Raw genomic sequence first — 25,701 nt, 5'->3', positions numbered from 1 at the left:
ATGCTGGGGGTATTATTCTCCCTGACTTCATGCTCTACTACAAAGCCACAGTAATCAAAACAGTTTTGTACTAGCACAAGAACAGACCCATAGATCAGTGGAACAGAGTAGAGAGCTCAGATAATAAACCCACACATATATGATCAATTAATACATGATAAAGGAGCCATGAATATACAATGGAGAAAAAACAGTCTCTTCAGAAACGGGTCTTGGCAAAACTGGACAGCTGCATGCAAGAGTATGAAACTGGATTATTGTCTAACTCCATACACAAAAGTAAACTCCAAATGGATCAAAGACCTGAATGTAAATCATGAGACCATAAAACTCTTTGAAGAAAGCATAGCAAAATAGGTATGAGCAAGTTTTCCCTGAACACAACTCGAGCAAGGGAAACAAAATAAAAAATGTACAAGTGGGACTACATCAAACTAAAAAGTTTGTGAAGAGCAAAGGACACCCTCAGCAGAACAGAAAAAACACCTACAATATGGGAAAATATGTTCATAAATGATTTATCTGATTGGGGGTTAACATCCAAACTGTATAAAGAACTCATAAACCTCAAAACACAAAGTACAAATAACCCAATCAAGAAATGGGTGGGGGACCTGAACAGACACTTCTCCAAAGAAGAAATGCAAATGGCTAACAGGCACATGAAAAGATGCTCCACATCGCTAGTCATCAGGGAAATGAAAATTAAAACCACAGTGACATCACCTCACAGCAGTCAGGATGGCCACTATCCAAAAGATAAGAAATAACAAATGCTGGCAAGGATGCAAAAGAATAAGAACTCTCCTATACTGGGGAATGTAAATTGGTTCAACCACTGTAGAGAGCAGTGTGGAGGTTCCTCAAAAAACTAAAAATAGAAATACCATGTGACCCTGTAATTCCACTCCTAGGAATGTACCCAAAGAAAACAAATCTGTGATTCAAAAAGATAAATGCACCCCATGTTTATTGCCATACTCTTTGTAATAACCAAGATATGGGAGCAGCCTAAGTGTCCATCAATAGATGAATGGATAAAGGTGTGGTACATATACACAATGAAATATTATTTAACCATAAAAACAAATCCTCCCATTTGCAACAACATGGATGGATCTAGCGGGTATTATGCTCAGTGAAATAAGACAGGTGTAGAAAAACAAATAACATATCATTTCAGTTATTTCTGGAGTATAAAAACAAAGCAAAACAGAAGGAACAAAATAGCTCGTTGACTCATAGACAACAATCCAGGGCTACTGATTACTAAGGGGGAGGGGCTTCGGTTGAAGAGGAAGGAGGGCAAAGGTGATAAAGGGGCACAGTAATTTGGAGTCACACTGTAAATTGGTCACGGGGACCATAGTAAACACAAAGAATACAATAAATGATTCTGTAACATCTTACTATTCTGATTGATAATGACCACACTAGAGAGGGTGAGGATTTAATAATATGAGCAACTATTGAACCATATTGAATATATGTTATATTTGAAACCAGCATAAAATTGTATATCAATGATTCTTTAATAAAAAAATAAATACGGGGGGCCATCAGGTGAGAAATTGGGGATCAACAGAGGTGAGGCTTAGAACCTCACCCCCCCTGTTGTGAGAGAAATCTGCATCCGTGGAGGTTTTATTGCCCTTGTCTAGCTTGGATTAACACATAGTCTACAGGTACACACCTGATCATCTACATTTGCTCTCTTAGAACACTAAACCATGTTTTCTACCTTTATCTTGCATCTACCTACCACTTCAGCATTTTATTAAAAATAATAATAATAAAGAGAAATGTGGTATCCACATATAAATCAAGTATAAAAATCAAACAAATATATTTGAACTGATTGTTTATAGTTCATACATAATGCATGATCAAAACCGATAGTTTCTGTGATGACTGCCCTTGTACCATTCACCATGTAACTTATTCACTATGTAAGAATATGTTCTCCATGTAAGAACTTGTTCGTCATGCTTCAGAAGATTGGAGACTGACGAAAATTCGGCTTGGGGTGGATTAATGATTGTGCATTGAGCATTGACTCCCCTATACAGAATTTTATTGTTGTTAACAACCATTTGATCAATAAATATGAGATATGCCCTCTCAATAAAAAAAAAAAGTACAGACTTCCAATTGTAAAATAAATAAGTAACCGGGATGTAATGTATAGCATAAGGAATATAGTCAAAATATTGTAACAACTTTGTATGGTGATAGCTGATAGCTAGAATTATCATGTATATAAATGTTGAATCACTGTGTTGTACACCTGAAAGTAATGTAATACTGTGTCAACTACCCTTCAATAAAAAATAATTATCTACAAAAAATAATAAATAAATAAATAAATAAATAAATAAATAAAAGATGTAGAAAGAAGAATCACCCATACTCATCACAGAAAAACAATATTTTAGAAGTGTTTGCCTAATCCTTTTTCTTAAGGATGTTTTTTATTAACATAGTTGTGATAATCTTATATCTCTTTTCATGTAGCATTAAGTGCCATGTAATGGTGGTACCATGAATTAACTGTTCCTTGTTAATTTTGTAATGTGCTATTTTGAGAAATGAACATCTTTTATGTAGTTGTATGCAAATGTGAGATTGATTCCTAGAACTAATTCTGTCAAAGAGTGTGGTAGAACTTTAATTTTTATGTGATTAAATTTCAGAAGCTTAATTTCATAGGTGAAAAATGAGAAATGATTGCTTTAAGTGCCTGTGAAATACTTTAGAATCACACTGTCCAATATGGTAGCCACTAGCCATGTGTGACTCTTGAACACTTGTAATGTGGCTAGCACAACTAAAATAAAGAATTTTCTTCTTCCTCCTTTGCTCTCCCTCCCTCCCTCCTTAGTCCTTCCCTTTCTCACTCTGTGTCTCCCATCTTTCACTTTTCCTTTCTTTCCTCTTGTTAAGGGGAGGATGTTACTGTTGAATTGTGTGGTCCCCCCTCCAAATGTTATGTTGGAGGTCTGACTCCCCAGCACCCAAAACTGTGAACCTATTTGGAAATAGGGTTGTTACAGATGTAGTTAAGATGAGATTATAGGTTAGATGTAGAAAACTTAATTTTTAATTTTGTTAAGTTAAATAAAACAACTATTACACTATTCAGTTGTTGGAAGACTTTGAAATATGCTTTACATCTGGGTATGTGAATCTTTTTTTAATTAAATTGTATGAAATGTAAATACAGATGATTATAGTTTATTCTAATGGAAGTTTAAAATTTGAATTGAGATGTACTCTAAGTATGGATTCCTGTTTTTTAAAAAATTTTAAATCCCAATTTTTATATTTGATTACAGTTAATTTTTATTATATTGGGTTAAACAGTGTATTATTAAAAATTATATGTTCCTTTGTACTTTTTAATATGGCTACTAGAAAATTTGAAATTATTTATGAAGCTCACACTTTATTTCTTAGTGCTATTCTAGAGAATAGCTTTTATGTTATATCTTAATAAAAGTTTCAAATTTCAATAAGCAGAAAATTATGCACAATTTTCTAACATAGTAAAGCCTGAGGTTAATAAAATCAGCTTTTCTAGGTAATAACTTTTCTCCTATATTCCTCATCAGGGAGGAAATAAATCTGATAAGCGTAAAGCAATGAAGACAGGTCTATGTATTAAAATCTATCAGATACGGTTAAAAATTGTACCGAGATTATTAAAGAGGGAAATGCTAAGGATCTAATAAAGCACCTATAACTAGCAGTACAACAAATAAGGACTTGTATAACAAGAGTAGAGACAGAATAAAATAAACACAAACCTCTGCCGAGATTAATTTTGGAGAATACAGACCAAAGCAAAAATTAGAATCTCAGACTTAAGTCAGAATATACCAAATTTAACTCAAGGAAAGAAAAAAATAATTTACTAGGAACAGAGAACAAAATTAGACTTACTACCAAAGAATTGCCTCACCTATCTGTACATATTTTTCCCCGCAATTTCACAAACTTTGATCAAAGATGATTTCATTTCCCCATGGATTTTCTAGAGCATTACAAAGAAAACTTGGTGATGTGTTTTATAGTTTGCCTTTTTAAAAAAACTCATTTATACACAAAAATCTTAAATTCTAGGAAATATATTTCTCCAGTAGTCTATGCTGTCCAATTTGAGATTATTAACAGGCTATAAAATTCTAGTAAGTGCACCTTGACAGCATGGGGGCACCATGCACACTGTAGTCTATGTGAATGGTATCCCTGGATCATGCAGTGCCTACAGTATTCCAGGGTAGCTTGTATGCTCTCATTGGAAGATGTCCGTATTAGTTACTTTATAAGGGCTCCAACGAGAGGCGCATATCAGGACAGTTTTGGGTTGTTGTATTTTTTCTTTTCAGATTTATGAAGTCATGGACATTTAAAGAATAACAAGCACTATAGCTAGCTCTTTCTTGGGACTCTTTCAAAAGAAGGAACCAGGTAAGTGCTGGCTCACCATGGTCTTATTGCTCCCCTTTTATGTCTACAGATGGGGAGCAGGATGGAACGGCTGGAAGTATGGATGCTTCTACCCAGGGCTTGTTGGAAGGCATTGGTCTTGATGGTGACACACTGGCTCCCATGGAGACAGATGAACCTATTGCTTCAGAATCTAAAGGCAAATCTAAAATCACACCTGCCATGGCTGCCAGAATCAAGCAAATCAAGCCTTTATTATCAGGTGAGTGATTCCCTTCTTTCTACTCCCTTTTCTGGCTTTCAGAGCCTTACCCAATCCCCAATAAATTGAGTTGGTATGGCTGTGTTCTTTCCTTTAAGGAAGGTTTCAACTTTGGTAGCTCATTTTCAGGATACTTTATTGAGTGTCTACCATATGACACTACTAACACTGCTGACAACTTGAAAACACAAAGATAAAAGAATCATTTCTTGAAAGCCCTGTCTACACCTTCCTGTCTTTAATTTCTTCCCTCCTACTCTTCAGCTACTTCAAATGGCCTTTGCTCCTACCATTCCACTGAAATGTCTTACGAGGGTACCTATAACCTCCTTCTTGCTAAGTCCATTGGAAACTTTTCAGTCCCCTTCTCAGTTGTCTGCAGCATGATAGTTGACTCACTGCAACCTCCTCAAAATACTCTTTTCTTAATTTTTGTGGTATTAAGTTCTGCTTTCCTATTACTTGTCTGGCTACTTCACCCAATCTCGTCCTCCCCTCTCTCTCCCTTTAAACATAGCTGGCAAATGACATGGTTGATTTGTGTTTTAATAAAAAGTTACTTTGGTAGTTCTATGGAGACTACATTAACATGATACAAGACCACATTAAAGATGTGCACTAATCTGTCCTTTCCATCTTTCTGCCCTTAATGTGATTTCAGTGTGTGGGGAACCTATTTTGGGTGTACCTCGCTATTTGCCCCTTTCTGACACTTTAATATATAGAGGAAAGTGAAGACATAACTCCTCAGAATTTGGAGCTCTCCCCAAAATCCAGCAAAAAATAGTCTTTCCATTTTTACTTTGAACCTGCTGGAACCTTCTGTTCCAACTTATTTAATTCTACTCCTTTTGTTTTAAGTTGGAGGCCTAACACCACTAACCCCAAAGTGAAGGAAGATTGGCCATCCAGGAAAATTTACGTCCCCTTTCTTTGTTAGACCTCTTGGACTACTGTGACCTTGAAATATTCTGGGGTTTCTGTTTGGGCTCAGCCCGTGCTTTTGATGCCTTACCTCTCTGTGGTTACTTGCCTTTTTTTCCCCCTCCTTATCCTTGCTGCTTTCCTTTGAGCCACTTTGCTATTTCTTCACCTGAAAGCAGTAGTGAAAAAGTACAAACTTAATGTTTGGATATATTGGGTTTCAGAATCTGCGCATATCCAACCTCCAGCCAGGCAGTATAATTATCTGTAGCCTATTTCCTAATTAGAATTAAGAAATCCTAATTTGGGTAGATTAAGAAGAAGAAAGGCCTGTTCTTTCTTCTTATGCCATATACTTCAAAACTTACTAAGTTTGGGTATGGTACGTAATGCCAGCTCAAGTAGAGCCTGTGTTTCACAATAGGTTCATATGTGCATTTACGTAGTTAAGAGATGTACTTCCATTCAGACCTAGCCTTTCTTATCTCTGGATCATGAAGAAATAGTGTTATTTTAGAAATTCTGTGACAGCATTTTCATTTTTGATTTTAAGAGTAGTATTCATTGCAGAAACATAAAAGTACAGATAAATGTTGTAGGAAAAGCACGGGACCACCCAGATACACATTTAGACATACAAGAGAAGGGAAAGAAAATACTTCCTTTTATATGTTTATATTTACATTCTGCATTTTTGATTCAACAATATGTACCAAAAAACATCTACAAAGATGAAAATTTGAAACACTTAGAATCTACCTAACACCTTAAGAAAGTCACTTTAGAAAATGTTTATGCTTTATTAGCAATGTTTTTTCCTCTGGGGACCATATATTTAATACTGTGATCAGACTATATATTGTATATAGTATATATGGTCTTTTCTGGTCTAAGACACAAACATTTTTGCCATTTTAAAGTTCTCCAGGCATTTTAAGTGACATTCTGACTTTTGGGTTCCAGCTTCCTCTAGATTAGGCCGAGCACTTGCTGAGCTATTTGGACTCCTTGTTAAACTTTGTGTGGGGTCTCCTGTCCGCCAGAGAAGGAGCCATCATGCTGCCAGCACTACCACAGCACCAACACCTGCTGCTCGATCAACAGCATCTGCCCTCACTAAGCTCCTCACAAAGGGCTTATCTTGGCAGCCTCCACCATATACACCTACTCCCCGCTTCAGGTAAGGTTCTGCTTGTGCGGAATCCAGTTGGTTCCTTCTCTGCTTAAATGGATCTGAGCCACTTGGAGATGCTTTTTTTACTTAGATTTATACCACAATACAGTGTAAGGTACTTGTTTTGGTTCTACCTAGTCTAGAATATAGAAATTTTTAAAAGCATTGATAATCAAACTGTAATTCAGTAACTTTGTATTTGTTCATAGGTAAGAGCTATCACCTTTTTTTAACCTTAGAAATCTTAACAACCAGACTAGTCACCCACCTGAATTCTAGTCAGTCACTTCAGTGCAGTGTTAGGTTTTACTCTCTAGTCAGTCACTTCAGTGCAATGTTAGGTTTTACTCTTAACTTTTATGTGAATTTTCCATTGCTTCTTTGTCTCAGGGAAGGTTAAATTTTTGCTTTTTCTCTCTTTCAGGCTGACATTCTTCATCTGTTCAGTTGGTTTTACATCGCCAATGCTATTTGATGAGAGGAAGTATCCCTATCACCTCATGCTGCAGAAATTTCTTTGCTCTGGAGGCCATAATGCTCTTTTTGAGTAAGGCTCAAGTTACTTCACAAAGAAGCATTTCTTGGAGTTTGGTCATTTCTGTGTGCCTTAGCTGCCCACAACTTTCAAAGTCACTTATCTCATGACAGCAGAATACATAAAGATAGCCGTTAGCTGTACCCTTTCACGGTTCTGGGAACTAGCTGTTTTTATCTCCATCTTCCTTGTAGGGTGGGATTCAGCCTGTCTCAGAGGTTTTTGTAAGGGTCTCTGCTTTTCCTCATTTGGTTTTCAGTGCCTGGTATATATTTTTCTAACAGACTTGTCATTTTCTGTTGTTTCTCTGAATATGTTCATTTTTCTGCTTCTGTTGGTTCAAAGAGTCTAAGCTGAGTTTCGCTTTGGTTGGTTGGTTATTTTGGCTTTAAAAAGTAAACGTAGATGTGGTCAGTTGCAATGAGTATGTATATCAAATTGTACACCTTAAATGTATATATGTTATATGTCAATAATACCTCAGCAAAGCTGGAATAAAAACCCCAAAAAAGTAAAGGTAATAAAAGGTTGGACTGATTGGAAGCAGTAGCTCCAAGAGGAGGAACATGTAGTGCCATTGTACAGACTAGAAACTTTTTTAATTCCCCCCAATCTAAAATACTAATATTCTGTCTCCATACTTCCTCTTATTGGAATTTAGAACTTTCAATTGGGCTCTGTCCATGGGAGGCAAAGTTCCTGTTGCTGAGGGGTTAGAACATTCAGACTTACCTGATGGCACAGGAGAATTCCTAGATGCCTGGCTAATGCTGGTGGAGAAGATGGTGAACCCCACCACGGTGCTTGAATCTCCACATTCTCTGCCTGCCAAACTGCCTGGAGGTGTCCAGAACTTTCCACAATTCAGTGCTCTCCGCTTCCTTGTGGTAACTCAGAAAGTGAGTATTCAGCATACTAAAACCAAGAGGAGTTTTTCATGCTAACTAGGTAGCTCCCACTCTGTTTTGTCCTTCTTGATGAAATAATTTGATTGTTGGAAAACCATTGGATCCTACTCCCAGATAGGGTTGCCTTACAGAAGGGGATAGAAACCATTTGAGAATTTTCTGTGGTGTAAATATAAACATTTAAAGTGTAAAATTCAGATTGGTACTTACAAGTTGGGTTTAAATGCCCCTTCTCTGTGCTTCCTTAGCCCCACCCCCCTCAGTACTGATCTAGTATTTTGTCATTGGCACTGATTGCAGTACTGTCCCATAAGTCCTGGAACAATTATTCCTCCTGAGGCTTTGAATTGAGAGAAAATGATTTTCACACAGCTTTTCAAATGACTTACAGGCAGCCTTTACTTGCATCAAGAACCTGTGGAACCGGAAACCACTGAAAGTATATGGTGGACGAATGGCTGAGTCCATGCTGGCCATTCTGTGCCACATCCTCCGAGGAGAACCTGTGATTCGAGAGAGACTGAGCAAGGAGAAAGAGGGGTCTCGAGAAGAGGATCCAGGGCAAGAGGAAGGTGGCTCCCGCCGGGAACCTCAAGTCAACCAGCAACAACTGCAGCAGGTAGAGTGCAGGCCTCACACTCAAGAGCCCAGATCTTGCACATGATGAAATGCAATGCTTGTGAGATTTCTGAGTTTACATGCCCTAAGTGCCTGGTCTTACTAGCTAGGACACAGACAGGTTTATTTTTTCTCCTGAGAAAGCTGGAATGTATTCCCAATGCTCCTAACAGGTAAAAGATTTGTGTCCTCCCAAGCATGTTAAGTATTGGAACTCTTTTATAGTATTCTGAGTAGTCTGTGGCTGCCCTGTTCTTTGGAGACAAATTGTCCTTGGCTACTTCTGATTAATCTGTGAAGTATAAAGGGAAGGCATATTGTGACCCAGATTTATTAAACAAGAGCTTGCTTTCTGAAACCCTACTCACAAAACTTTTTTCATTTTTAAATAAATATAAGGTACATTTTGAAAATTGGAGGCTAGAAGTGGCAGTGGCGGGGTACAAAAGCACTTAGGATACTGACATTTTGATCTCAGAGCATTTAGCATATTCCTCTGGGAATTTGTGTGCATGTATGTGTGTTTTCTTTGTGTCTAGAGTCCTGTTCATATATGTCTTCTATATACATACCACACTTTTTATTTTAACAGCAATAAATGCTTACTTTAAGGAAATTTGGAGATACAGCAAAATATATTTTTAAAGGTGTGAATGATGTCTCCACACAAGATAGTTACTGTCCTTTTTTATATCAGTTCTATGCCTAATATTTACATAGTTAACTTCATGCAGTATGTAGAATTTTACTGTTGTTATTTAAGAAAATGAGTTGTTTTTTTTTTCATTTTATTGCTGGATGTTAATTTTCTTATTTGATATTGTAAAGTTGTGGTATATATTTTTTTGTACATACCTTTCTGTATATCTCAAGATTATTTCCCAGTGACAAGATTCTTGGTTTAGTTTTTAATCTCTTATTCTATTGCCAGTTTTCCAGAAAAATGGGACCAGTTTTTGCCTCTGTGTGAATCTCAATCTTTGAATTAGAATAATCTTGTTAATGGTAATAACCATCTAGCCCCATTTTCTTTGAAGATGGAATTGAGAATCACTTTGGATCCCTGCCACAATGTGTAGCTGTAATGTTTGAATGCTCTGGAAGCACCAAACAGAATAGATCATTCATGTTAACCTAACTGCCTTAGCTTGTGAATGTCATTTCATATGAAGTTAGAAAAATTTGTTTCCATCTTGAGAGGGTTCCTTTCTTTTTAACATGCACTTGGATTTCTACTGTGGTTCTTAGATACTGCATTCTTTTTGTAGCTCATGGACATGGGTTTCACAAGGGAACATGCCATGGAGGCCCTTTTGAACACCAGCACCATGGAGCAGGCTACAGAGTACCTTCTAACCCACCCTCCTCCAATCATGGGAGGAGTTGTTCGGGTAAGTTGGGTCAGGGGCTTTAATCTTCAGGGCATTGGTTTTGGCTGCTTATGTGCTTTTCTTATGCTATTACTGATCTTCCCTTCCATAAACTGTTTCTCATTTTCAGACCTCTCTATGCCAATATTTTCTTTTGTGGTAGCTGTAGCTCTCAGCTCTAGAATAATGCAATGAACAGAAGTTTCCTATCTCTCAACCATGGAAATTACTGCCCTTTGTTTGCAGAGGAACTCTTAAGTTACCACAGTCAGAAAGCAATAGGAGAGCCTCTCTTTTATGAGATGCAGTAAAAGTGGTCGTATTGAAGCCTCCTTCCTATACTTAATTTCATTGTGGTATTTCCCTCTCTGTTCTTTTATTGACCAGGTAAACCTAGTTGGGTTTGGCTCTAGAGAACAGTGTTTGAGGCCTCTTCTCTTCTTCTCTAAAGCTTGAGCACAGGATGTCTACTTTCTTGTGAGATTGGGTGTGTGTAGTTGCTGGACTTTCTGTTGTTGCTCTGTAGGATTTGAGTATGTCTGAAGAGGACCAGATGATGAGAGCAATTGCCATGTCTTTGGGACAGGATATCCCAATGGATCAGAGGGCTGAGTCACCTGAGGTAACTAGGAAATGAAGCATCCAAAAGGGTCTGACACATTAATCTTAGTATTTTAGTGAACATTCTGCTACTACTACAAAGTGATTGATGGAATTAAAGTCTAAAGAAAGACATGGGAGTACTCATTCATACCAACCTTGGTATCACTGCTCTACAATATATTGACCTGAAGTTTCACGTGAAGCAGATGAAGTATTAATCTTTCATGTCAATTAAGAGAGACAAAATGTACTTGGTAGTACCCATTAGGCCAAACTTGGCTGTCTATTCCTAGATAACAGTTACTCCAGTTTTATTGGCAGAGAATTATATGAGAACAGTGATTACGTGGGAGCTGATGTAGGATGCTGCAAATAAATTGGCCATGCTTTGGGGGTTGGAAGTGTCCTTCCACTCTGCTTTTCCCTGTCTTCCCTTAGTCTGTGTGGCTGCCCTCATACTCGTTGCCACACCCTGATGAACATACCACCTGCTTGAGAAAGGTAGAAAGTGTTAATATGGTAGAGCAAATATATTCCTAGCATCTTCTTATCTTTCTTCCTTCAACTATCCAATTTGCTACCATTCTTCCTTCCCTGCTTCCAGGAAGTTGCTTGCCGGAAGGAAGAGGAGGAACGGAAAGCTCGGGAAAAGCAGGAAGAGGAAGAGGCTAAATGTCTAGAGAAGTTCCAGGATGCTGATCCACTGGAGCAAGACGAGCTCCACACTTTCACAGATACCATGTTGCCAGGCTGCTTCCACCTTCTTGATGAGCTGCCAGACACCGTGTATCGGGTGTGTGATTTGATCATGACAGCAATCAAGCGTAATGGAGCAGACTATCGAGACATGATTCTGAAGCAAGTAGTCAATCAGGTAAGCTCTCTAGTAGACAGAAAAGGAGTATGTAAAGTGGTTTTCCTGTCATCTATTAAAACCTGATTTCTAAAAAATGTTAGTATTTTTGTATTTTACCCAATGTGGATATATTCTCAATTTGAACTCTTTAGATCTGATATTCTTACTCATCCTTGAGTGTTCCCTGTAAAAAGTGAATTAGCTACCTCACAAAAAAAAATGTCTTTGAAAGGAGAAAAGCCAGGATTTCTTTTTCTAGGCATCTCTTCTTACATCTCATCTAAAATGTCCAAAATGTATCATTCTTGAGCCAAGTTAAGCCCCCTGGACTAACAATGAATAAATATTTTCCCCTTTCATCTATATAACAACCACTATGACAAACAAGACCCCTTCCTCATGAATAATCATGACCTGTGTTTGTTTTTTTGAGCAATGTTTTTCCTCATTGTGAAATACATGTGTGCTACTTGTAGAAGTAGTTAAGAAATAAATTGTCCTATACCGTTACGCAAAGAGATAGACAGTTAACATTTTGGTTGCATTTCCTTTACAATTTCTTAGTATTTACATATTTAAATCATTGGAATCTTACTTTACATATTTTTTAAACTTGAGAAAACAGGAAGTAATTGAAGGTAATGTACTTAAATAAAACTTTACAAGTATAAGGAAAGGTCACAGAAGTAAAAAACAAAGTGGATAAACCATTTTTCCACAAGCTATGACCAAGGTTTAGATGTCTTTAATCTATGTTAAGAGCTTATAGAAATGACTTTAAGAAAACTAAAACCTTTAATAGAAAACAACAATTATATCAGATTTATTACAGGAAATTTAACATGCAAACTTAAGCAAGACCAATGTTTCTAACATTCTGGTCTTTTGTTTTTTAATGATAATCTGGTGCAGTGAAAGATGGCTGATGAAAGTGTAAGTTTGTAGAACCTTTGTAGGGTTGACTATATGCACCAGAATTTTTTTAAATATTCATTTCCTTTAAGAATTTATATTTATATTACAAGCTTCTTGTAATATAGCCTAAGTAAGTAATCTTTTAGTGGCACTCTTTGTAGCATACATCTTGTTTTAATACAGACACTAAATCCCTATAGTAAATGTGTTACTATTTACTCACTCTCCGTGAATGAGTTGGGGGTAGAGGGAGTATTTTATAGGGTTTGGGAATGTTTTGACATACCTCATCATACTTTATCTACAGTTACCTGACTTGGCCACTTCTCTGCTTTATTAGGTGTGGGAAGCTGCTGATGTATTGATAAAAGCTGCTCTTCCCCTTACAACAAGCGACACAAAAACAGTGTCAGAGTGGATCAGTCAGATGGCCACCCTTCCCCAGGCCTCCAATTTGGCTACTAGAATCTTGCTTTTAACACTGCTTTTTGAGGTAAGGTTTAGAGCTTTTGGTCTCTGTGATTCATTCATCAAAGAATTATAGAACACCTGCCATTTGAGACATTGAAGAAGGTAGAGAGAAGTGTAAGGCATGGGGTCTGCATTTCATGAGCCCAGTTTCTGATAGGCTATAATGCACGTAGTTAAGTACAAAATACAGTGTTCTTTACCACATGAATGGTTTAAAGAATCTTACCTGAGTTCAGGGAGGGCATATGCATCATCTCTGGATAATTAGAGAAGGGCTTCTCAGAAAAAATGTTAATTGATTAACTTGAGTCCTAGAGGATTGGGGGGTGGTAGTTAAAAGAAGGAATCTAAGATGACTATATAGTTTCATTGTCAAATACTTTGGGCCTCTCTGACAAAACCTGTCAAACAGAAAGTTGGGTAGAATATGGAAATTGGGTAATTGGCTTCAGTTAGAATCTGACTCTTCATTCATATGTGGTCAGCAGATTATTTGAGGCAAAAGGGTGTTTTGTCCATGTCATGTTCCAGTCAAAATAGGAATTATTGACTTCAAGTAAGTGACTATTACATTTGTAGCTCATCATCTTTAAGAATAAAAACTGAATTAGATGGACTAAGTCCTTTTTAGCAACTTGGGGGATAAATCTAGTACATGTCAAATTGTGTGTCTGCAGTTCTGGGGCTTTCCTTTATGATGGAAGTAGTGATTCTTACTATATAGCACCTAGGAATACATACTTGTAGGAAAGGTTGCAAAGTGGTAAATGCTGGAGGTCCCCAATAACATTCATTAAAATGTAAAGAGAAAATCATTCATGAGCCCTCCCTTTTAAAAAATTACAAGTAACTGTCTTGTATTTTCTTCTAGTCCTTTTACTATATATTTAATCAATTGGGATCATAATGTTGAAGAAGTTTTGTATTCGTTTCTCTTAGTCCCTAGTTTATTTAAGTAATTACCTACTGTAGGACATTTAAATCACAGACATACCTGAGAAGCATTGTGGGTTCAGTTCCAGACCACCACAATAAAATGAATCAAAAAAGTTTTGGCTTGACAGTGCATATTAAAAGTTATGTTTACAATAAACTGTGGACTATAAGTGTGTAATAGCATTATGTCTAAAAATATATACATACCAAAACTAAACAATACTTTATTGCTAAAAACATGCTGCCTATTATCTGAGCTTTCAGCAAGTAGTAATCTTTTTGCTGGTGGAGAGTCCTGCCTCAGTGTTCATGGCTGCTGACTGATCGACTGGGTGAAGGGTGGGGTGGGCTGGCCATGGTGATTTCTTAAAATGGGGCAACAGTGAAGTGTGCCACATCAACTGATTCTCTTTTGCAAACAATTTCTCTGAAGCACGCACGTGCTTTTTGATGCCACTTTCCCCACGGTAGAAATTCTTTCAAAACTGGCGTCAGTCCTCTCAAACTCTGATGTGGATTTATCAGCTATCTTCACAGCATCTTCACCAGGAGTAGATACCATCTCAAGAAACCATTTTTTTTGCTCATCCCTAAGAAGCAACTTCTCAGCTGCTGAAGGGTTACCATGAGATTGCAGCAATTCTGTCCCATTATCAGGCTCCATTTCTAATGCTAGTCCTCTTCCTAATTCCACCACATCTGCAGTCTCTCCCACTCCCCCTCAAACTCTTGAACCCCTCAGAGTCATCCATGAGGATGAATCAACGTCTTCCAAATTCCTGTGAATGTTGGTATTTTGACCTCTTCCCATGAATCACAAATGTTCTTAGTGTCACCTAGAATGGGGAATCTTTTCCAGAAGGTTTTCAATTTACTTTGCCCAGATCCATCAGAGGAATCACTATCTATGGCAGCTATAGCCTGACACAATGTATTAAACAAGACTTGAAAGTCTAACTGACTCCTTGATCCATGAGCTGCAGAATGGGTGTTGTGTTAGCAAGCACGAAAACAACACTGTGCAGCTCCAGCAGAGCTTTTGGGTGACCGGGCACATTGTCAATGAGCAGTAATATTTTGAAAGGAAATCTTTCTTTTCTGAGCAGTAGGTCTCAGCAGTGGGCTTAAGATACTCAGTAAACCATGTTGTAAACACATGTGCTGTCAGCCAGGCTTTGTTGTTCCATTTATAGAGCAGGGGCAGAGTAGATTTAGCTTAAAGTAATTCTTAAAGGCCCTAGGATTTTTAGAATGGTCAGTGAGCATTGGCTTCAGCCTAAAAGTCGCCAGCTGCACTAGCAGCTAACACGAGTTACCTGTCCTTTGCAGCCTGAGGCCAAGCAGTGACTTCTCTCTACCTATGGAAGCTGTAGCAATGAAAGTGCTAGATGGCATCTTCTTCCAATAGAAGGCTGTTTAGTCTCTGCTGAAGAAGTGTTTAGTATAGCCACCTTCATTAATTGTCTTAACTAGATCTTCTGGATAACTTGCTGCTTCACCTCACCCACTGATGTTTTGGAGATGGCCTCTTTCCTTAAACCTCACAAAACCCACCTCCGCTAGCTTCAGAATTCTCTTCTGAAGCTTTCTCTCCTCTTCCTAGGCCTTCACAGAATTGCAAAGAGGTTGGGACCTTGCTCCAGATTAGGCTTTTTTGGCTTAAGGGAATGTTGTGTCTGGTTTGATCTTCTATCCAGACCACCAGACTTTCCCATGTCAGCAGTAAGGCTGTTTCATTTTCTTATCATTCCTGTGTTCACTGGAGTAGCACTTTTTTAACTTCATTCAAGAATTTTTCCTTTGCATTCATAACTTAGCTAACTGTTTGGCATAGGAGGCTTAGCTTCTTTCAACACACCTTCCTCACTAAGCTTCATCACTTCTGGCTTTTGATTTAAAATGAGAGATGTGCACTCTTCCTTTCACTTAACACAGGCCACCTTAGGATTATTAATTGGCCTAATTTTGATATTGTTGTGTCCCAGGAATAGGGGGGCCCAAGGAAGAAGAGGGAACAGCCAGTCAGTGGAGCAGTCAGAACACACACAACATTTACTAAGTTCACCATCTTTCGGGCTCGGTTTGTGCCATCCCAAAACAATTACAATAGTAACATCAAAGATCACAATCACTATAACAAATATAAAAACAGAGAAAAAGGTTGAAATATTGCAAGAATTACCAAAATGTGGCACAGACACACACACTAAGTGATCAAATGCTGCTGGAAAAAAGGTACTGACAGACTTGTTCGACACACGGTTGCCACAAACCTTCAATTTATAAGAAACGCAAGATCTTTAAGGTACAATAAAACAAGGTATGCCTGTTCTTCCAGTGATTTCGTAGTGTAAGTAACACCAGTGTAGCTCCTATAAGGATATCATTAACTGTGTTGCTGTTCTATTATTCATCTTCCTTGAAAAATTATAATGGTTTCCTGTAAATCAGAAGCTTTTCAATTTCAGTATCATTAAGACTATGTAGCCTACATGACCATCCTTAATGATATTAATGTTAAGAATAACAGTTTCCTTATTAAACAATTAGTAATGTGCCAGGCACTCTTTTGGGTACTTACACGTAATAGCCTCATTTAGCTATCACAATTACCATGAAGTTAGACGTCATTATTTTCTTTGACCCATATGGAAACCAAGACCTAGAGAATTTAAATAACTCATCTCATATCACTGAGCTGGTAAGTGGTGGAGGTAGAATTTGAATTCAGACAATTCTGTTAGTGTTCACCCCTGTGTTCTCCTATACTGTGCTAATTAATCCTTGATCCTGAGTGGAAGCTGGTATTTATTTTTCTTTCATTAATCAGGAGTTGAAGCTACCCTGTGCTTGGGTGGTTGAATCTAGTGGCATCCTCAATGTGCTAATCAAACTCTTGGAAGTGGTTCAGCCCTGCCTACAGGCTGCCAAGGAGCAAAAGGAGGTCCAGACTCCGAAGTGAGTGACCCTCTGTCTCTCCTGCTTTCATTTCTGTTCCCTCTGGTACTTAGGCCCTTGGGTTTAGGGTCTGGATCGGGTACTTCTGGGGCATGTGTGGAGCAGATCTTTGTACCTTTTGCGGTTTGAAAATTGTGAGATGCCTGATGAAATCAAGATGAGTTCCCATGTTGTTCAGGTTTCTATCTTGCCCAGAGTAATAATTATTCCTTTCTAGGTGGATCACCCCAGTGTTGCTCCTGATTGATTTCTATGAAAAGACAGCCATCTCCTCAAAAAGGAGAGCCCAAATGACTAAGGTACATAATATCGTGTATATGGATGGCAGAATTCCTTAGCTTCTTGAAGGGAAAATGTCAGAAGAGTGGACCAGGGGATAAATCTCTTCAGGGACCTTGATAGCTAGATTTTTCTTCTGACCTGGGTATTAGAAATATTTCTTAATGGAGCTTCTTGCTAAAGGACCTAAACCCTGAAAGTAGGTGATAAGGGGTGTGCTATCTCCAGAGGAAGAGTGCTCCTGCATTATGTGAAGAATTGTGTATCAATCCCTCCAAAACCAAGTGCTTCTTATACAAAAATTATATATGTCACGTTATTTCAGTACCTTCTCAAAAAGATACTTTCTTCTGGTACACCTAAAATAATATTCCCTTTTTTTGGAAAACACTTGGAAACAAAAGGAGAGCAGAGTATTGCAAGACAAGGGTATAGAGAGTTTTGTTCCTATGCAAAGGTTAAGGAATATGAGGGTTAATATATACAAAAACTTCTCTCTCAGTTCTCAAAATATATTAAATGTCTAGTATTATTTCTTTTTACTGGGTTAACCTTAGCAGTGAACACTGATGAAGTTACTGTTTCTTCTAACAATCTTATACAAAGTTTTTTTTTAATTGTGCTCTCACATTTAGTACCTACAGTCCAACAACAACAACTGGCGCTGGTTTGATGACCGCTCTGGGCGTTGGTGTAGTTACAGTGCCAGCAACAACAGCACTATTGATTCTGCGTGGAAATCTGGAGAGACAAGTGTGCGTTTCACTGCAGGCCGAAGAAGATACACTGTGCAGTTCACTACAATGGTGCAGGTATGTGCTCACTCAAGACTGCAAAGTTTATTGAAAAGATGGATATTCCTTTTGGTTTGCTTCTTCCTGAACCAGTAGTCCTGACATGTTACAAGGAATAGTATTACCACTACTAAATGGGTATGGTTTTCAGAGAACTGAGTTTTCCTAAAGTTGTTAGTTAGATCATGAGTCTGTGACAGTTTGATGCTGTCCTATCTGGAAATGATTTTTAAGTGACAGTCAAGGATTAGGGAGTAGTTAGGGATGGTGGTGTGTGCTCCCTTGGAAAGTTTACAGTTCTTTGCAGGGCCTTGGATATGCCACTTTCCTTCTGGGAACCTTTAGGCTTTCTCTCTATAAGTGATAGGGATGAGATACATTGCCAGGATTCCTTCCTGCTGCAACATTCTGCCTTAGAGTTCCAACCCCCTATAGTTCTTTTTTTGGTAGAGACATTCTTACCTGCTTGAACTCCTAGGTTAATGAGGAAACAGGGAACCGGCGCCCTGTCATGCTGACTCTCCTGAGGGTACCACGTCTTAATAAAAACTCTAAAAACAGCAATGGACAGGAACTAGAGAAGACGCTAGAAGAAAGCAAAGAAATGGATATCAAACGTAAAGAAAATAAAGCCAATGGTACGCACTTTTTATTTTGAATCTTTAAAGGAATGTTTTACATAAAGCTAGTGTGCCTTTATGGCTTAAGTTTTCTGATTGATTTCATTGTAATTTCTTATACATCAGATTGCTCAGTGATTTAAAGATGCACAGTCCTGCTTTTTATATGCCTTTTCATCTAGTCTTAGAATTGTCATTTGCTATGTTTCTCTTAATAGGACCCAAATGCTTGACTGGTTATTTACGAGGGGAGAGGTATAGGAGAAAATGACAAGTTAAACTGTCTGAACTCTTACTTTCCCATTTGTAGATACCCCTTCGGTCCTAGAGAGTACAAATACTGAAAAGGACATGAGCCTGGAAGAAACAAAAATTGGGGAGATCCTGATCCAAGGCCTGACTGAGGATATGGTGACCGTTTTAATCCGGGCCTGCGTGAGCATGCTAGGAGTCCCTGTGGACCCAGACACTTTGCATGCCACCCTCCGCCTCTGCCTGAGGCTCACCCGAGACCACAAATACGCCATGATGTTTGCAGAGCTGAAGAGTACCCGCATGATCTTGAATTTGACCCAGAGCTCAGGATTCAATGGGTTTACTCCCCTGGTTACCCTTCTCTTACGACACATCATTGAAGATCCCTGCACCCTCCGTCATACAATGGAAAAGGTGAGTCTTCTTAGTGTCAGATGCCAGTTTAGCATCATATCTTTGTTTTTCTTGTTTTCAAAACAAGTAGACTTCTGATTCTTCATAGGGTATATAGCTAGATACACAGACTATATGCTTTGCTCAGAAAAATTGCCCAGCTATGTGCCAGGTGCTTGCTTAGGTATGGTAGACTATCCCATTGAATAACTAGATAATTAGAATAAATACTGGAATAATAAATAACTATAATTAAAAGGGAACTAGAAAAAAAATTTTTTTACCTATAAATTTACTATAGTAATAGCTCTTGTCTAGAAAGTTCCCTCTGGCAGTACAGGTTTCATGAAACAAAAACTAAAAATAAACTAGGATGCCTTCTGCAAAATTCATGTCTTAAAGGTCATTCCCTTTTTAGGAGAATTTCTCATGCAATAACCCAAGAGCCTGGTTTCCAAATACTGTGTTTTGATATTGTAAAAGTGGGAAAGTTTTTGGAATCTTTATGATATGCCAGGCACTGTGATAAGCTCTTTACAGACACCCATTGTGCAGATCAGAAAACTGAGGCTTCTGTGTTTATTTTAAGAAATATGTAAAGCAGTGGAAGAAATGACAAAGTGAACAGAAAAAATTAAGACATTGACGGAGGGGTGGGGGGCTTATTTCCTACTGCTCATTCTTTGTCAGCAATCATCGTGTGAGTGTTGCTTCACTTCCATTTTCCTATCTTAGTACATTGTTCCCCACATTTATAAATAGTGTGTTGCAATATGCATTTTGTGCATAGCTTTGTTGCATTTAAGATTGTTTTTTCTTAGAAGATTTCCTGGAAATCGGATCAAGAGGTATAAATATTTTAAAATTTGCTTGCCAGAAAAGTGGTACCACTTTATATGTCTGTGTGTGTGTGTGAGTATACATCTGAAATTCTTCAGATAGCTCATCACCCAGCCTGTTTGATATCACCTAACATGAACAAAAGCACAAGAAAGAGAGCTGTTAAAGGCAGCATGTACACTGATTGAAAGTCATGAGATGGCCCAACAGGGAAGAAACAACTGTATACAGACAAGATTCTGACTTAAGAATAAAACACTTAAAATGTTTAAAGCTTACACAACTTAAAGACTGCTGAGAAAAAATACAGCTTCTTGTAGGATGAGAGAAAACTTCCTAAGCTTAAAGGAAATTGTATTTGTGGGTATGGGGAGTAAAGGAAGACCAGTGGCAGTTTTAACCTATCAAATTGTCAAAATAAAAATGCTTGATTATATCCATTGCAGGTACGGGTATGGGGAACCAAGCATACTCTTACTTTTTTGTAGGAGTGGAATTTGGTGCAACCATGTTGGAAGGCAATTTGTTACTGTCAGTCTAATATATCCTTTGACCTAGAAATTCTATGGCTAAGAATTTATCTGGTAACTAAAGTATGCCAAGGTACATATACAAGAATGTTCACTGTAGACTTGCTTGAAATATCAAGAAACTAGCAGTCTAATTGCCCAGCAGAGGACTGGATAAATAAATTATGGCACATTCATTATAGTGAAAGTACACTTTTCTATATTTAAAAAGAGAGTGATTTTATAGTTGCAGGCTGACAGTCAAGATACAGGGATTAATATACTAGAGAGCATGATGGGTTTGGTAAGATTATCTTGTATTTCCCATGATTGATAAATCATTTCATGAGAAGAGCAAAAGCATAGTGATGTCTAAGCCTGGTGGTGTCAACGCAGACAATACATGAACAGTTTGATACTTCTAGTGCCTCTCTGTCTGAGACTGATGATTGACTTTGAGGCATAAGGGAAACATTCAGTTTTGTTCTTATACACAAAGTGGATGTCCATGTTACATATTTTTAGAGTTTGATCCATTCTGGTTTAAAATTGGGACAGCATTTGGGAAGGCTAGGTGCTGGCCCTTAAATATGGGAGCCATAATCTGGAAGGATGATTGATCGTCTAGGTGCATCTCCCTATTTCTGTGAAGATCACATGCCATCTGGTGTAATAATTGATAGTTTTGGGATATGCTGAATGCTGTAACTTTATAAGTGACATTTTTTGAATTGGGAAGGGATAGGACTTAAAAGACCAAGTGTATCTTTCTCCCAGAATTCTAAAGCTTTCATCCACTGTCTTGAGGCAGATCTTGGATGGAATTTTAATCCTTGGTAACTCTAACTTCCTTGAATGCAATTATACTTCTAGAAAGTGGTCTTTAATCAGCAGTGTTTCTCCTTCTCTTTACTAGGTTGTTCGCTCAGCAGCTACAAGTGGAGCTGGTAGCACTACTTCTGGTGTTGTATCTGGCAGCCTTGGCTCTCGGGAGATCAACTATATCCTTCGTGTCCTTGGGCCAGCTGCATGCCGCAATCCAGACATTTTCACAGAAGTGGCCAACTGCTGTATCCGCATTGCCCTTCCAGCTCCTCGAGGTTCAGGAACTGGTGAGTTTCCCTTCTCCTGGTCTTTGAGACATTGAAGTCTGTAATTAGTGTAATTGAAGATTTTCTGTGAAGAGATCTGTAAGTTGGAAAGCCTCCTGAAGCCAACATTGGGGCAATTGCTGGTTGATCATCTGAGTCAATACAGAGGTCCTTCAGTAGCTCCTCACTGGTCTTTTCCTATGGTAATCCCTTCCAGGAATCCTAAGGACTCATTTCCATCTAATCCTTGCCTTCAGAGAACTGATCTTGGTGTGGCAACAGGATTTACATACAGTGAATGGTTTAAGCATTCTATAGACAACTGGCATACACTTTTCAAAAATATTAATGCCATGAAAGGAAAAAAAAACAGGAGGATCTCACTGATGAGAGGAGACTAGAAAGAGAGAGAGCCACCAGTAACATTGATGGAATTCTGATCCAGATAAAGAATATTTGGAGAAATTTGGATACTGACTTTGTATTAGATAATATAATTGTATCTGGGTTAAATATTTTGAGTCTTGTAGTTATGTAGAAAATACCCTTGATCTTAGGAGGTGCAGGTAGACATGTTAGGGGTAAACAAATGGTGATTCTAGATTAAAAGTATATGGATATTTATTATACTAACCTTTCAACTTTTCTGTAGGACTGTGGGTTGTTTTCTCTCTCTCTTTTCTTCTTTTTTTCCAAATAAAAAGCTGGGAGGAGGACTTAATATTTTGGGAGCCCCTGCTATGTGCCTGGCCCTGTGCTTGGCATTTCTCATGTATGGTCTCATTTAATCCTCATATTTCAAGAATGAGAAAATTGAGGTTTGTTGGATTTCAAATCCAATCCAAGTCTACGCAATTCCAAAGCCCATATACTCTTTACTGTTTGGTACTGTTGTATTAAATCCTGTGGGACTTAGAGAAGGTAAATGCCAAATTTGCTAGTAGGCTACTTCAACATTGTTTTTAAATGGCCTCCTGTTCCACTCATTATACAAGCCCCTGTCTGAGTTTTTATCAGAAACCAAGGGTAGATACTGATTCAGTGTTGAATGATTTTTCTGTATCACTTTGACTTAGCTTCAGATGATGAATTTGAGAATCTTAGAATTAAAGGCCCTAATGCCGTACAGCTGGTGAAGACAACCCCTTTGAAGCCCTCTCCGCTGCCTGTCATTCCTGATACTATCAAGGAAGTGATTTACGATATGCTGAATGCCCTGGCTGCATACCATGCTCCAGAGGAAGGTATGTAATTAGCCCGTCTCAGGAGGCTAGTCACTTGGCCTGGGTCATTCCAACCAACTCATGGCTTAGTGAGCACTCACTATGTACCCACACTCTGGTAATCAGGATGAATAGACAAAATTCACTTCTCTAAAGAAGCTAGTAGTTACAATAGTCATACAGTGTGACAGATGTCTAGACAGTGGTGAGTCCTAGGACAAGGCACATGAAATGGTGGGGGTGGGACCTTTAGAAAAGTTTCTCAGAATAAGTAATTACTGAAATAGGTCTTGAATGATAAGGATGAGGAAATTGCTAAGAGTTCTGGCATATGAGAGTACATTCCATACAGAGGGAAGAATGAACAAAGATTAAAAAGGAGATAATAGCATCTTGTGAGCAGATTGAAAAATAAAATACTAGGAAATCCTTTAATGTTTTTGTTCTCACAAACAAAAATCTTTATTGCCCGAAAAACTGGCAACAATGTTAGAAGGTCTGGGTAAGCTTCCTGACCTCAGAGACCACCATCCCAATCCACCTTTCCTTATTCCTCGTTAAGGTGCTGCTTATAAGTACCAGGAAAGTCCAGAATGAGTTGGCTTGGAGTCCAAGCTTCTATTCCATTAAGATCTTTATCAATTTTATCCAGGACATACTTACAGGTCCCACAAAATTGCCAAAAATTTATGAATTCTGCCTTTAATAAAAGTCAAGACTATCTGAGACTTTACTTTTTTGCTGTTCATCCATACAGTACTCTGATCCATATAGAGCTCCTTACTTCTCCTACAACCATAGAACTTTTATCCCACCTCACATATCCTTTCCTGCCCTCCCAAAATTTCAGCTGTGTTCATATATCTTGGCAGTGACAGCTAAGGAAAGTGAAGAGACTAAATAAATTACCTGTGGTCACAAAGCTAGTTAGTGATAGAATGAGGTTTACAACCATGCTCGCTTGGTTATACTCCTTTTCTAATTTTTATAATTGAACCTTATTTTTTTATTAAGGTATCATTGATATACACCCTTATTAAGGTTTCACATGAGCAACATTGTGATTACTACATTCACCCATATGATCGAGTCCCCCCCATACCCTATTGCAGTCACTGTCCATCAGTGTAGTAAAATGCCACAGAGTCACTAGTCTTCTCTGTGCTACACTGTCTTCCCCATGATCCCCTACATACCATGTGTGCCAATCATAATGTCCCCTCAATCCCCTTCTCCCTCCCTCCCCACTTGCCCTCCCCAACCTCTCCCCTTTTGTAGCCACTAGTCTCTTCTTGGAGTCTGTGAGTCTCCTGCTGTTTTGTTCCTTCAGTTTTGCTTCGTTGTTATACTCCACAAATGAGGGAAATCATTTGGCACTTGTCTTTCTCCGCCTGGCTTATTTCACAGAGCATAATACTCTCTAGCTCAATCTATGTTATTGCAAATGGTAGGATTTGTTTCCTTCTTATGGCTGAATAGTATTCCATTGTGTATATGTACCACCTCTTCTTTATCTATTCATCTGCTGATGGACACTTAGGTTACTTCCATATCTTGGCTATTGTAAATAGTGCTGCAATAAACATAGGGGTGCATATGTCTTTGAATCTGAAAATTTGTTTTCTTTGGGTAAATTCCTAGGAGTGGAATTCCCAGGTCAAATGGTATTTCTATTTTTAGTTTTTTGAGGAACCTCCATTCTGCTTTCCATAATGGTTGTACTAGTTTACATTCCCACCAGCGGTGTAGGATTCCCCTTTTTCACATCCTCGCCACCTTTCTAATTCTTAAGGGAAAGCCTAGCAAATATCACTGTGTAAATAGTTATAGCAACTTGAGGTAAAATTGACCAAGCTACAGAATAAGCTTTAACACTGCACAATTATTATCATTTTGTTCTTGTTTTTCTAGCAGACAAATCTGATTCTAAACCTGGAGGTATGACCCAAGAAGTTGGCCAGCTCCTGCAAGACATGGGTGATGATGTATACCAGCAATACCGGTCACTTACTCGTCAGAGCAGTGATTTTGATACACAGTCAGGTTTTTCCATTAATGTAAGTCAATTCCAACCTGTCGTCTTCTCCCTTTTTGTTACCTGTGTATTATTCCTATTTAGGGTTTATGCTGGGGAAATTTCAAAGGTGTTACTTTGATGCCTCAGTAAATTATCTGTTGTCCTAAAAATGAAGATAAAATTGAGGTGTCTCTAGGATTCTCTTTTCTCACCTTGGGTTGGAAATGTTTCCTTAATTGATTTTTCATTCTCATCTTCCTCTGTCCTTGACCCCCAATCTCGCACTCACTGTTCATAGTGATGGCTTCTCACAGATTATAGTACATACAGGGGAAAGATGGTTAAAAGATTGCCAAAGAAAATCTGTAGCATTCACAACCAGTAACCTAATTGTGGGAATCCTGGGAAGGAAGGAGTCCTGTCATTTGAGGACATCTCTTTTTGAAATTAATAATGGCTCAGGAGTTATCTTCTTCTATAGAGTCAGGTCTTTGCTGCAGATGGTTCATCCACTGAGACGTCCACATCTGGGACATCCCAAGGAGAAGGTAATCATTCGCCTTTGTCCCTCTTTTTGTTTTCATTTATTGAGAGGACAGCTTGAAGAAACTGGGTGTCCTGGGCAGAGGGTGGTGGATAATTGTCACATTTACTTGTCTAAGTGAACTTAGGGTTGTGAACTCAGTGTTTTATAAATGAAG

The 25,701-nt window shown here is 38.2% G+C and overlaps 1 protein-coding gene across 16 annotated transcripts in view; it reads left to right on the top strand.

Annotated features, from left to right (window-relative positions):
* Positions 1 to 25,701, top strand: part of HUWE1 (HECT, UBA and WWE domain containing E3 ubiquitin protein ligase 1) — a 200,872-nt gene that overhangs the window by 140,340 nt on the left and 34,831 nt on the right. For 15 of the 16 annotated variants that reach the window (XM_073227659.1, XM_073227656.1, XM_073227658.1 and 12 more), the window contains 18 exons: positions 4,520 to 4,711; positions 6,599 to 6,815; positions 7,234 to 7,356; positions 8,006 to 8,243; positions 8,644 to 8,871; positions 10,139 to 10,261; positions 10,767 to 10,862; positions 11,448 to 11,717; positions 12,955 to 13,107; positions 16,852 to 16,979; positions 17,197 to 17,278; positions 17,894 to 18,070; positions 18,531 to 18,690; positions 18,983 to 19,341; positions 21,586 to 21,781; positions 22,837 to 23,004; positions 24,895 to 25,040; positions 25,482 to 25,548. In XM_073227659.1, the coding sequence (XP_073083760.1) occupies positions 4,520 to 4,711; positions 6,599 to 6,815; positions 7,234 to 7,356; positions 8,006 to 8,243; positions 8,644 to 8,871; positions 10,139 to 10,261; positions 10,767 to 10,862; positions 11,448 to 11,717; positions 12,955 to 13,107; positions 16,852 to 16,979; positions 17,197 to 17,278; positions 17,894 to 18,070; positions 18,531 to 18,690; positions 18,983 to 19,341; positions 21,586 to 21,781; positions 22,837 to 23,004; positions 24,895 to 25,040; positions 25,482 to 25,548 (3,123 nt within the window). The remainder of the gene's footprint in view (positions 1 to 4,519; positions 4,712 to 6,598; positions 6,816 to 7,233; positions 7,357 to 8,005; positions 8,244 to 8,643; positions 8,872 to 10,138; positions 10,262 to 10,766; positions 10,863 to 11,447; positions 11,718 to 12,954; positions 13,108 to 16,851; positions 16,980 to 17,196; positions 17,279 to 17,893; positions 18,071 to 18,530; positions 18,691 to 18,982; positions 19,342 to 21,585; positions 21,782 to 22,836; positions 23,005 to 24,894; positions 25,041 to 25,481; positions 25,549 to 25,701) is intronic. The other variant, XM_073227661.1, reaches the window with a different exon arrangement.

Source organism: Manis javanica, chromosome X (assembly GCF_040802235.1).
Source record: "Manis javanica isolate MJ-LG chromosome X, MJ_LKY, whole genome shotgun sequence".
Classification (NCBI taxonomy): domain Eukaryota; kingdom Metazoa; phylum Chordata; class Mammalia; order Pholidota; family Manidae; genus Manis; species Manis javanica.
Note: the sequence above shows the minus strand (reverse complement) of the source record. Positions and strands in the feature narration are given on the sequence as shown.